Source organism: Montipora capricornis, chromosome 2 (assembly GCF_036669925.1).
Source record: "Montipora capricornis isolate CH-2021 chromosome 2, ASM3666992v2, whole genome shotgun sequence".
NCBI classification, from domain to species: Eukaryota; Metazoa; Cnidaria; class Anthozoa; order Scleractinia; family Acroporidae; genus Montipora; species Montipora capricornis.
Window position 1 is genome coordinate 8,567,848 of NC_090884.1, and position 14,155 is coordinate 8,582,002.

The 14,155-nt window shown below is 41.2% G+C and overlaps 1 protein-coding gene across 1 annotated transcript in view; it reads left to right on the top strand.

Moving 5' to 3' along the window:
• Positions 1 to 1,477: 1,477 nt before the first annotated feature.
• The window catches only part of LOC138038707 (uncharacterized), a 41,267-nt gene continuing 28,589 nt past the window's right edge, over positions 1,478 to 14,155 (top strand). The window contains 10 exon segments of the mRNA XM_068884726.1: positions 1,478 to 1,957; positions 1,959 to 2,190; positions 4,891 to 5,069; positions 6,473 to 6,721; positions 6,875 to 7,025; positions 7,028 to 7,122; positions 7,979 to 8,195; positions 9,227 to 9,389; positions 10,237 to 10,392; positions 13,472 to 13,743. Of these exon segments, the coding sequence (XP_068740827.1) occupies positions 1,835 to 1,957; positions 1,959 to 2,190; positions 4,891 to 5,069; positions 6,473 to 6,721; positions 6,875 to 7,025; positions 7,028 to 7,122; positions 7,979 to 8,195; positions 9,227 to 9,389; positions 10,237 to 10,392; positions 13,472 to 13,743 (1,837 nt within the window). The 5' untranslated portion in view covers positions 1,478 to 1,834.

A 14,155-nucleotide genomic window follows, 5' to 3' on the forward strand; every position in this document is an offset into this window, starting at 1 on the left:
AAAAAAGGATCACTGATCCAAGATCCCTTGGATCATGGTGCGTCAAGAGGTTCCTCGAGAGGTAAGAAACAACAATTTGTTTTTCCCACGTTACCAAGAGGTCAAATGGTACCATCGTAGTATAACCTTTATACCTTTCGATTAGATTACTTTTAAGAATAATTGTCAACTGAACACAAAACAAAATTTAGATCCTATTTGATTCTTCCCAAGTAAACATAAGCAAAATGCGAAGTCTGATCAAATAGTGTAGTGGCAAAATATGAGGTTCCATAGCACACTTGCTACCGAGCAAATATCCAGGACAAAAAAAAACTTTCTTACAATGCATTAGGCGATGCGTCAGTGAGGAGGGGAAACTAACCAGACCGGGGAAACTAACCAAACCGTCCCAAAACTCATCAAATCACTCAAGACAGCGCAGGTCTGACTGTCAATAAAATGGACTTTGTCAAAGAGAGGTTGCTAATTGTTGTGTTTATGGAACGTTTTCCTTAATCAGTTGAATTAAGAAATCGACCGTTGCAAGCTACAGTAAATGTATGAGACCAACAACCGTGTAAAAGAACGTGACGTCACGCGGTCTTGTATAGGGCTGTCTACCCTGGCCTGGAATAGCAGTTTGGATCACACGAAACACAAAATAAGCATAAGATGCGTTTCAAACTTTTCGATCCTTCACTGACACGTGAAACTGGTTACTTGAACAGAGAGGGTACAAAGAAGTTTACCGTCCGGCGTGATATCCCCGACTCCCGCCGTTACGGGATTACAAATCTCGTCGCCATACTTGATTATCCATTGCGCAAACGATTGAAGCATGACCATGATGTGTGACACCTCGGTAAAAACACCCTCAAATGTTACGTACATGTCTTCCATTTATTTTTTTAAAAAGCGCATATGTAACGACAGCGCTCACAATTTCGTAATTTCACTTCTTGTTTATCTTCTTATTGACATGACATGAAAGAAGTTTGTCGCCCGAAATAATTGAATAAGTTCGCAAATCTTTCCATTTGAAAACAAGCCGTTGACACGCTGTATTCAGTTACAATGTAAAGGACTGACATGTAAAGGCAGATATACTTACACAGCTGGGGAATATGTGTAACCCCGAATGCTTTTACGCAATCACAAAATTTGTTTCCAATGTGACATTAAAAATGTTAGTGGGTGGACACCAACAGTGTTCATTTTATTTCCAAGAAGGAGTCGACATAGAAAGCAAGGATTTTTCCTCGTTAGACTAAAATTGAATACATGTACCATGCAGGAGCTCGAGATATTCAGGGAAAATCAACTTCCTCTTAGCTTTCAAAAAAAACGGAGGGACAAAACACTGACAACAAGGCTTTAATCCCGCAAACAATACTTTGGCTACGTGAAATGAAATAAAATAAATCTTGAAATACTATATTTACTTCAGTAAAAGCAGTATTTTGTCTCTGGTCCAGAACAGCACCTCCAACCCCGATAAGCAAGAGAAGGCAGAGCCGGTGCATGGCGTCCCACGGCCGTCTTCCTAAAGCTTGAGGTAAAGAGTGTACAGAATGCTCTGGGTAACCGATAAACATGATTAACATGATGTTAATAAACAATAGTGTTTCAAAAAGCGCCTGGCAGCGTGTGACAGATCTACGTCAAAACTCCGGAACAAATCAAATTCCAACTGATCACATAAAGACGTGACATTCAACTCCAGTTAATTCTTGGTCTCTTGAGAAGCTAGCAATGCCTTCATGAGATATCGGACTACAAACAACACCAGCAAGTCTTTCAAAAGTCTCCAATTTCTTTTTAGTTTACCTTGATCTACTTCAAACCTGGATCAATGTGGAAGAAAACACTCATAGTTTTTTGCCTAGTGGTGTTCTTTGGCGCACTAAGGATAGAATCTTGGTGCCGCAGAAGGCGAAGCGGGCCTCCACCTTGTAGACCTCGAAACTGTGCCGTTGGTAGCTCCCGGTAGCTGGAGTTCATGGAGGGCCTGTAGTCATCAGTGCGGAACGAGTGGAACACAAACAAGAACAAGATCGCAAACTGTGGCAGCTGCATGCGGTGGAACCTGTCCTTACCATTTCACAGAGACTCGTGTGTGTAACAGAGACAGTTGCAAGAACGGGGGGACCCCGCACAGCAGTGGGTGTTCATGTCGGGCGGGTTATAAAGGCACGTGCTGTGAGGCAGGTATGTGTGTGTAAAAAAGATATTAAGCAATTACTTGTGGGTTGAAACATTTCCCAGTAAAATTGGTGCAATTACGGTAAATTTTATCCAAACTTTCACGAATTGGTAACAAAACTTCGGAATTTTTAACAACAGAATTAAACCAGAGTAGAATGTGTTCTCTTAACGAGATACTGCTCAAAATGAAAAGCAAAACAAAGCCGAACGCAAATGAGTTTTCAGCCGTGGTAGCTTTTACAAACTTAACATTTAAAAGGTGTTTGCAGAATACTTTTCTACGGACACGGAGAAGTCAAAAATGTGCACCGAAACGTAGCGGAACTAATTTGACAAATCTCATTACCTAGTACAATATCGATCGGTTTTACTCAACGCATTGGTGTGTATGTCACAAATGTTCTGTCACTACATATCATAGGTCTTCAAATTTTACTCTAAAACAATAAACGACGGCCAACAATACCGGGAAAAAACACGCCAAACCTGAAGTTTTTACGTTGACGTGCTTTTTTCCTTGCTATTCCGAAGCTCAAAGTTGTTGTAAACTTCAGTATTTGGTTGAGGTTGACTTAACAGCAAGTCACGCGTGACTTCACGACCCAATCGAAACATAATCCGTGATCCCCAAAATTATAATCTTACATTGCATCATGCCAGATTTTGGTTATATCTTGCACGTAGTGTTCTTTTTTTCACCCACGCTGCACCGGTTCTATGGAACTCATTACCGCTGGCTACTAGATCTAGTAGCAGTATTTCTATTAAAAAAAAACTGAAGACTTTTCTTTTTAAAAAAAGGCTTTTAATTTGTTAGTTTATATTTGATATATATTTAATTGTAAAGCGCTTTTGAATATTGACTTATAATTTAAGCGCTCTATAAATGTATTATTATCATCATCATCATTATTATTATGTATTATTTATTATTTATTTTATTATTTATTATTATTATTATAAAAGAAGTTCCATGTACGATCTTGTTCAATTAAACTCCCTGACGAAGTCTGACATTTCGGATGAAACCGGTCGGGGAAAAGAAAACAAGTTGACAACATGCGTTGTCCCGTTATGTTTATAACCACAGTTTGTTTGTTATTTTTACTCAAGTTGACAAGATTTGCTGCTGTGTGCTGCTCACTAGTATTTCTTTTTAATTAATTTTTTTAAAAGGTTAGAATATTAAAAATTTATTTTTAAAAAAAATTAAAAGAATTATTATTTTTTTCAAATTGTTTGAATCGCCGAAATGAAAAACCCCAAAAACGCGCCATAAACACCTGACCTTGGACGATGAGAAAATAAAAATCGTCTCATGTTTCGGAGAAAATCGGAGAAAAGTGCGTGTGGGTGGAGTTAATCACTCACTGGAAAACTACCCTTTGACGTCCAAACCAGCCGAAACCGGCCAGACTTAGTATTTTACTCTGTCTAACGCTAGACGATTTTACTCGTCAATGGGGAACCCCTGGGAGTCAATGGTGGGGGTTGATAACGCCGATAAATCCGTTTTAAGCGAAGTCACTGAATACATATTCTTGTGTCTTGGGTATGTTTGAGAGTAAGGGCCTGTTTACATGGAGGGAGGGCGGGTAAGTCCCAGTTTCGTTTACATGCGAGGTCCCTATCTGCTTGCTTGGATTAATCACCTTTTTCCCATTTTAAGATGTCGAGGTAGGTTATCCTCCCACGAGGGTCAATTTTAGGACGATCAGATTTCTATCACATTCCATGGCATCGCGAGGCTATAAACCCGGAGATTTATTTCGGAGAACTATGCTGGAAAGATCGGCGAATCCAAGCCGGAACGATACAAAAAGTCAGGACGACAGCCAGGGCAACACTTTGGCGGTTGGAATAGAGCATGATCTCCAATAAATAAGCGAAAGTCGACCAAAGCGAAGGTTCGAGAATAGAACCTTACTTGATCAGCCACGTAAAGAAATCAAAAGGGAAAAGAAAAGCGGCAAACCAAACAGACGTCCGTTCGTCGAAAAAAGCGAAGAAATGGCCATGGACACCTGAAGCCGTTGAACTGCTTTTCAAATACATCAAAGAACACAAGCCGAAGTGCATATTCAACGGCGTGGACTTCGAGGCTGATCTATCGAGCAAGTAAACCGAAGTTCGCCGGCGTAACCTTTCACATGTAAAGGAGGGCTACCTTTTAGCCCTTCTAGAAGAGTAACCTTTCTAGGGAGGGTTCCCCTCCCTCCATGTGAACACACCCTACATGATTATTTGCTCTTGCTCACTGTCACGTGACAAGTGCTAATGTCACGTGACAGGACAATATATTTTTTCCTACAATTTTGCTTACCTCGAAAATGGAGATTTTAAAAAAGCCTCCTAAATGCATTTCAAGTGCAAAACAAAATCGAAAAGAGGCCAGAAACGCATTCTCACGGTCATACTAGATAGGGCATCCGAAGAATCCAGGGCAACATCCTTCCAAATACCTTTCGCTCGCCATGCCACCTGAGCAGTGTTGTTTCGGTCTTCATCCACGTCATCGGAAACAAAAGGTGAGAGAGAGAGTTCATGTGATAGCGGTAGCCTTCTTGTTGCAGTCCTCTTATAACATGAAATATGGAGACGTTGATGCTCCTTTTTTTCCTTCAGCGTACCTACTTATAAAAGAAGAAGTGTTAGGAATTAGATCTTTGTTAATTTTGTAGTAACTTTTCTTTTTCCTTGTAGACGTAAACGAATGTCTGAATAACCCATGTGACCACACCTGCACTAACACATTCGGAAGCTACACGTGCCAATGTAACTCATGCTACACCAAGCTTGGAACGAAGTGTGAGCTGAGGCAATGCAGAATCAGTGGCTCTTGTTACTTAAATGGTACGGTGAATCCTAGCAACCAATGTCAGGTGAGATGACACAATAATGTGCTGAAACAACAACAATGGCAACAACAAGAAAATCGCGTGCAACAAACTTGCATATTTAATGGTCAAAAGTAATCCCTTAGCACGCTCCACAAGTACGTTTTACACTTTATTACAACCTTTGTCGACTCTTGCAAACTAAGAGGTAAAAGGAATCGAAAACAAAAGAAGAAATTGTCACAAAGTAAATAATTTACCTCATGCAAAACGTTCTCGTTGGCGTTGAGGCAGCGCCAACTATAGCTAAATTCTTAGGCATTAATTCATTTTGATCTGAGAGAAAAGGTTTCGGGCTCTTAACATATGGGCTATGGTCGTTTTACGTAGAAGATTTGAAAAGAACGGGAAATAAGTGTACAAACCTCAAAACACACACACCGAAATCTAGTGTTGTTGAAAACAGAGCGCTTTGCAGCTTAAACATCGGAGACTGTGTTAGTTGTAAAGCGGGAGCTTGTTCTATCCGTTTTCTAATTGTCTTTTACAACGGCGCGGTAGTCGGTTAAACATTTTGTCAGCAATAATTTCAGATGTCCAGGGTGCTTTTGAGCAGTGTGAAGAATTCCTAACATTGTTATAGCATCATTCCCAGCGGTCTTGGCTCTTTTTGTCCCTTTTCAAAAAGGATCGACACAACCTCGTTCCCAGGGTCTTCTCGGCTTTCAATATTTCGGCGGCCCGCCGCCGCCATATTGAAAGCCGAGAAGACCCTGGGAACGAGGTTGCCATCGGCACGTAGGGAACAAGGAACCCGTGTTGATTCCATTATACTTTTCAGTAATTATTAGATATTTTATGTTAAGCAAAATTCACTGTGGGTGTCACCTTGTTAGGATTTGTGTATCAAAAGCTCCATTTCAAGGTCGAGGGTAGAAAGCTGACTCATGTCGTGAGCTTCACCTTTGAGGCAAGAAACGTTTTACCACAATTGCTTGTAATCTCGCAATCTGAGTAGCTAATTTGCCGTTGTCGATAAGAGTCTGGACAACGTTGTAAGCGTCATGCTTGCGTCAATTTGTCACGCAGAGTAATAGCCAATCAGGAACGCCCATTTTGGGAAATCAACCAATCATATTGCGAGAAAGTTATAGACAAGGCTTTCTCTTTCTTTGTGTCATGATTTTTGTCACTCCCTGAAATAAAAACTTTCTTTGACGTTGAATGTTGTGGTAAAAATTTGTTGTGGACTCTCTCGGTTGCGCCTCGTGAGTCCACAATATTTTAACCACCGTGATGACGAATATAGTTGTCGATAAGAGTACAGACAACGCTGAACCACTTTCGATTTGTTAATTCTAACAACACGTATAAGGAACCTGTTATAAATATACAAATACTGAGATGACCCTTGCATTTTTTGCTTAAAAGTTCTTTTTTCCTGACAGGATTGTCAAATCACCAACAAGATGGGCTGGACGAACAATGACACTTTGTCCTGTAGCGACGGTGTGGCTTGCACCAGAAACGACAGCTGTTCGAGTGGGTCGTGTGCTGGAACACCATATACGTGTCTCTCGTGCGAAGAATGTAACAACGGCACGTGCCGCGTAAAGGCGGGATTTTGTGCTATTGTAGAAGGTGGATCAAAAGCGTGCTTTAGTCACGGTGATTTACGGCCTGGATACCCTTGTCAGGTAACAAGAATATTACATAAATAAATAAACAAATAAATAAATAAATAAAATGATGATAATGACAACGACGGCAAACAATGATTATGATAATGATGATGACTACAATCAAAAAAGTCTCTGACCAACTTCTATTTTTTTACATATATATTCTAGCAATGTGACAGTAACAACAACAATCAGTGGACCAATAACGATAATTTGCAATGCAGTGACAACAACTTAAATACCAAAGATGATCGTTGCTCGGGCGGGACTTGCGTTGGTACACCCTACAACTGCCTTCCTTGTGAGACACATGATGGTAGCGTTGTCCCGTTAAATCAGGCTTCTGTGTGATCATGACTGGTGGCCAAAGGACTTGTTACGCCCAGAATCACCTCAAGCCAGGAAACCCTTGTCAGGTAATGGAAGGATAGGGCTTATCAACAGTATCTAACATCGTTGAGTTCGATTCCCGGATCTTGCATCCTTGTTTCGACTTCTTTCGTTTCAGTGTAGCTTAAGTAGCTTTAAATACCCGTAAAACGGAGCACTGATGGAGAGGGGGGAGTAAAATGAGCGCACCGTCGACCTCAGGTTTGTCAGTTGAATTACTGTTACGAGTTATCGACGTTAAATAAGGTCTACTTTACTTTACTTTACCATCGTTGGCAGTTGCTCAAAATTGTCGCGCGGACGAGGTGAACGGGATTTACGTACCATTAACTCCCACTTAGGGTAAACATTGAAAGTCTTCTCATATTCGTTCACCGAATTCACAGGATGGTTAATTTTTGGGTGTGTTGGCTTTGTTTTATCTTTTAAATGAGACAAAATATCACCACAAACTATAGGGGCTAATTAATTCATCTAAGGGAAGCGATTCAGTGTAATAAATCATGAGCTGAAAATTAGCTTACTTAGTTATTTGCAGTGCGAAACTGCTGGAACTCTTTGAGTCGGGGGCTTCAAAGCTCTCAGCGAAAAATTGAAGCTGCAATGCAGATGTATTTTGTGGAAACGAGGATGTTTGTTTCACTCGCATCTTGAAGTAAGATAACGAAATAGACTGGAGAGAGTGAGGGGGAGCCAGTGGTCTCCTGAGAGACTTGAAGATGATAGCATTGCGGTGAGTGCCCGCAAAAGGCGAATGTTCAGCGAACAATGGAGCGAAACAATGTGTTCTGTGGAGGCTAAGAAAAGACCACACTACTTCAAGGTAAAACTCATAGAAATGACAAATCTTACCTTTCTTTTCTCTTTCTTTCTTTCTGTCAGTGGTGTGACCCAAGTATAAGCACGAGCACGTGGTCAAATCGTGAGGGCGTGGCATGTAATGATGGTGATCAGTGCACACGTGGTGACACGTGTCAAAGTGGGCATTGCACGGCCACACCTTTCACGTGTAACTCGCTTTGTCAGTACTGTAATGGCAGTGGCTGTAGTCTTAAGACAGGATTTGGGTTTACAAATGTATGCACGTGCAAGATAGGAGGTATGTCTGTCTAGAGAAATCCTATTCTGTAGTATAATAACCTTCGTGCAAAATTCTAGCGGCGGTTAAGCTAGGAGTGTAAAACCAGCAAAGAGACTCCCTTAGGTGAAAAACGAGCAAACTATTTTACGCCAATGTAATAGTCACCCAAAGCTTCACGATTAAACTTAAGGCACAACTGCCAAACAAAGGCTGAAAGGCAATAACCCTGAGCAAAGCGATCAAGATGGTATAAATAGCTGACAGGTGTCACTACCCAGCATAGGAGCGATTCGGGTAGCCATGGAAAGTACATTTTATTGAGAGAAAATAACATCTACCATCTCCAAGGAAGAGAATAGAACCAACTCGTCGTAAAGTTCGGGAGCAACTTAAGGAGGAGCAGGGATGGAGCAGTCACGGTGAGTGCCCTAACCTACCACTGTAGAATACTTTCCGGATTTAACCAAGATCAATCACAAATCATTCCATATGCTTTATTGTCTCCCCCACTGAGCATGTCTGAAACCATACATAAGGTGGGTGGGGAGAGTAAGCTATAATTCGGGTACTACAACCACCACTGAGTTAACCCTTCGTCAAAACGAATACATGTATTCGAATTGACATACGATTCACTTTCACCTTCATCAGTTATCTGAGCCGACACTGCTCAACCTCAAAAGATCTTATTTTGCCTGCATCCTCTTGCTCTAAGGTATTAAAAGTAAAATGGGGTGTTCGCATTGTCAAACTCTGGAGCGAGATTGACTACACTGGCACGCGCTCGACTACTTTGGACTCGCTCTGACGAAGGGCTAACGCTCGAAACGTCAGCTTTTAGAATTTCTGTACGGTGGCCAATTTACATTATCATCTCCGTTGATAAAACCAAATTTTTGTATACTACTTCCCCACCGACGCAGCACCACCGTTTCTTTAGAAACTACCCCCTTCATTCGATTACGATACATACCTGTCAGGGCACCATCAGATCAATGAAGAACATGTTTACAATCAAACCTAACACTGACAGATATGACTCACTCTAGGGCAAGACTATAATCATCAGACGGTAAACCCTTCAAATCAGTGTGAGTGGTGTGACCTGTATGACGCAACAGCTCGTGCCAACGGTGCCTGGTCAAATCGCCCAGCGGTACCTTGTGACGATCAAAACAGATGTACTAAACAGGACACATGCAATTCAGAAAGGTAAGATTGACCTAAGCGTCACTACCAATGACGTAGTAACAATTGAGATTTGTCGGCGGGCAAAAAAGGGCTAAATATGATATTGGGCTGGATATTACACGAGCTTGAAATTCTCAAGGGAGACGATGGGCAAGGGAAACGGTTAAACCTTCTAATTACAAAATTCACGTGAGAGATATGCGTGCGCACCTTCGCATTCAGACTTTAAAAAATGACGTACCGTGGTCACAGTAAAGGGTGGGTAGTGAAAACAAAAACAAAATGCGGATATAACACCCTTGCATGTAAAGGGGGATAAAAATTTCCCCTGGGTGGGCACGTGACTCCCTTGCTCCCGACCGGTGACTCATAGAATCTTAATCAAACTTCATAATGACACTTTGGAAAATAGCCTTTTCATGATTACCTAAAATCTTGTATTTGAAAATAATTGAATGATGGCTGACAAGATTGCTCGTTGTTCATTTTATAAACAATTTAGGTGTGGTCATAGAGGTCCTCATTCTTGACAAGTCCAATTGAAAGTCACAGTTATAGGAGACTGAGTCCACATTGTCGTGTATGTAATCGTGTCAAACATAAAAGCGGAAACAAATACCTTACACGTGGCATAGAATAAAAATACCAGATAACGCTGACTTGGCCTTGCAGCCCTTGCTCATTACACGCATGTGTTTAATTTAGTACAAACTGATCGAGGTGTAAGAGACAAGAGCGAAGGGTTTTATTGTCCCTGGTTTTCGTAAACTTAAATATGGTGCCTGCTAGGCAAGACCTTCTAAAACGGCCAAGATGTATGTCGTGTTAGTTGAAGCATTGTTTCGTTTTTTTTTTTTTTTTTTTTCAGGTGTGAAGGTCAAGCCTACTCGTGCCAGTCGTCGTTTCCATCAACAAGTTGCATCAAGACTTCGGAATGTGTTGGTGATGGAACTTGTAGAGAAATTATGAGAGCAAGTGGAACCATTTGTCGCCCGGCAATTGACATCTGTGATCAACCAGAAAGGTAGGAAGCAACGTATCACATACAGGTTCTTTTGCAAAGCCATTCCCTTCTCATCTCGGGTTCGCTTCTCATCTTACGGTCACGCGGAGCAGCATGGGTAAAAAAAATATGGTAACCCTGCATCTGTGCGAGAAAATTTAGTTTTGCTCACCGTAGGACCGTACGACCGTACGCCCACCCCTCCATGTATGCCAATGTGACCAGTATCACGTGACCATATCGCGGGCTAAAGTTTAGTGCTCATCGAGGTTAGCTGTATTTTTTTTAAAGTTGACCGCTGGCCAGGAATTGGTTTTCGATTGGAATCCAGGCTCAAACAAGGTTAACTTATTGTAAGAGTAAATAACCCGGGAGCTCCGCTTTTAGGCTTGGCTAAATCTGTATATTACCTTATGTATCAACAAGGAATAGAGTGTATAGGTTTCAAACTAAACTACAAAATTACAAGATACAAGATTCTAAATACACGAAATGATAAGCGACAACTGGAAACTTAAGACAAAAGACGAACTACTTACACTTGAGTTTCTCTCCAGCATTTGAAAACAACACAACGACAAACGTCAACAACTCATGGTTTGTCGCAGCGTTTTGTGTTCCCCCGTGTTTTCCGTTCCCCCGAACACTGGGCACTAGTGCTGTGGGTTCCCCCTTCGCCATAACGATAAATATGATAGCAGAATATGAATACAGAAAGTATCCTAAACATGCATAAAAGCTAACCTTAGGCCTAATTAGGCTAAACAAAAGTTTTTAGGCCAAAGGTTAGCTCTTATGAATGTTTAGGATACTTTCTGTATTCATATTCTGCTATCATATTTATCATTATGGCGGGATTACTTTCCTTTATTTTCATATTTCTTTTTGTTTTGTTGTATTCTGAAGTCGGCCATCTTCAAGGGAACACGTAGCACTGAAATGTTCTATGGGGAGGGAAGGGGGAACACACATCACTAGTGCCCAGTGTTCGGGGGAACAGATAACACGGGGGAACACAAAATGCTTTGACACCGGCGCCATTACTGCCTATTTCCTCTGAACGCTCAGGTTGCAATTGCGCGAATAACAACGGTAACATTGTACTCAAGTCTTGTGCAATCAGAAATAGATCCTACAAAACGTCTTGGTTGGAAACGAAGGAAACTGGTTGTAAAAAGACAAAGACCCAACTCAAATTTCTGTCCACCATGTATAACTTCAACCCTTCAGTCCTGAAAGGGAGACTTAAATTTTCCTCTGTAAACGATTTAACTCGTCAATGGGGGGTCCCATAGGGATGAATGGGTTAAGAAAAAGAAACGTGGCTGATCATCCTAATTGTTCATCATGATCAGCTACAGTCTGCGACAAAATTCCTTGGAACAGTGCACGAATATTGAGATCCACGAGAAAATGAGGGGACAGAGAGGGAGGCTCCCTGTCCAGCCCTTGGGATATGTGATGTCCGCGAAAGTTATTTTTAGACGAGCGGAAGTCTTTTTTCCGAGACGTCCGCATGCAGGGCAACCTTGGTATGATGTTTGAAAGAAATAAATAGTCATCAGCCTTCCACGTGCGCCTCCATTTTCTCTTTTCACTAAGAACCTGAGAGCGAGGCAAGACTGCATGCGGACGTCTCGGAAGACAGACTTCCGCTAGAACAAAGACTTCCGCTCGTCTAAAAATAACTTTCGTGGACAGACATATCCCCTCATTTTCTCTTGACAGACCTTGACAGATCTCGGTGAAGCTTTCTCGGCTCACCCTCCCCTCATGATGTTGTTTGAACGCGAGTTCTGAGCTCATTTGGCAAAACAACATTATGGGAGGGAATGCAAGGTATTGCAAAGTATTTAAACAATTTTGTCCTAGGCTGTAGCTGCAAAGAACAACCTCGTCCCCAGGCCGCTTTTCCCTGGCTTTGAGTGGGACGGGGCAGGGGAAAACGCCCTGGGGACGAGGTTGTGCAAAGAAGGCTAAATTTCGAGTGCGTGCTACAACAAACTTTTGTTGTGCTCAAATATCGAAGAATACAATAAGTGAAAAATATGATGAATTATTTACCTCCTTGCACAGGATGTAAAAACTACTAGGGAGAAATTCCTGTTAAAATGACGCGCTTCAAAAAGTCATATGCATTCATCCTAACTTTGAGATTTATGCTGAAAGAAGAATTACTTACATCAGAGGAGTCTCCACCTGCGATGGAACGCGGTCCATCAGTTTTCGGTATTATCTCTTTTTTACGACGGTTAATGCTAGATTTTTGCGTGGAAAAAAGTGGTGGCATTGTGTTTCATGCACCATCCATGATTCTGCATTATTAAGAACGAGCAATCCCTCGTGGGTGCGGCTACTTGCATGGTTGCAGTTGCATGGTTACAGACCAATCAGATGCATTATGGTCATCAGGCCCACTCATATGCTAAATTTAGATAATATTGTAAACTGATGGACCAAGGCCAAATGAGACAGATCGAGACTTCTGGGTGATGAGGGAAAAGTCACTTTTTGTTGACATTGACATTACACCAGTTTAGCTCAGTTTGTCATACTGGGCCCGGTTGTTCGAAAGCCGATTAACTTTATCCAGGATTAGCGTGAACTTTTGTTTTATGCTTTCAACTTTTTGGTGAAAGTTTCTTTTGCATGTTTTTGTTTTTCAAGATCGACTTGTTCTAATGTAAAATTTTGCCGAATATCAGTGTTGAACAAAATTTGGGAGTAGAGAAATAAGCTCCTTAGTTAATTTGTAATCTGGGATTAGCGTTAATTAATCGGCTTTTGAACAACCAGGCAGGGGCTGACATTTTTAGCTCGTAACGCCTATGAATAACCTATGAGGAAACAGAAATTTTTAACCTTGGTTAATACAGTGGCTAAGGAATTACCTGCAGACTTGCGAACAAATTTTTGTTAAAGTATTTGGAGATTTCAATATATTGCACAGCTACGAGCTTGTGTATTACATGTTACCTAAGGACAGTAAATACGCAGCATGTTCAAACGTGACGAGTTGGGTTGGTGTCACCCCACGAAACAAGCGTGTTGGTTTCATGAACGAAATCTCGTCCGTTTAGTACTGTTATATTTTTTATAGGTGTGACGGAAATCTTGGGACATGTCCTGGTGCAGAACAAGATAGTATCAACATCACGACTGGTAGCGCCCAATTTACGGATCAGTCTTTTCTACCAGTCATTAGCTATCAGTACCTCAAAAGTAAACTTTACCTTCGTCTCGCGGGCTTTTCCGTGTCTTGTGGTCAGCTGACTTTTCAATGGTTCCTGTTGTCATCGTCCTCTGCTTGCAGCACCGCATCGGTCGTAAAAGGAGTCTTTCCTAACTCAAATACACAGCAAACTCTGACAGGTACATGTACTTTGAATTTTGTACAGAGTAGGGTTTCCTCTGAACCCCTTGGAGATTTCAACTTTCATCGAATGGGCCCAACTTAGACGCACTACTTGGTATTATTAGTTGATAATTACTTCTTAAGATGGAAATTTTAATTACCGGTGAATGTGAATTTAGACTGGCTGGTTTAGAAGTTCAGTTTTTGCCAGCGTAGTTTAAAGGAATAACCAATCATTTTGTTGTGGACTTGCAGAAAACTTGTATGTGCCAAATTTCGTAAATCTAAGAGAATTCAATGATAATCAAATTAATGCTGAAATTTCATGTGTTGCTAGCTTAGATAAAAGATCGCGATACCACACAGCTCCTTACAACCTCGAATTTCATTGGACCAGTATAGGATATAGCTCCATTATTTTGAGAATTA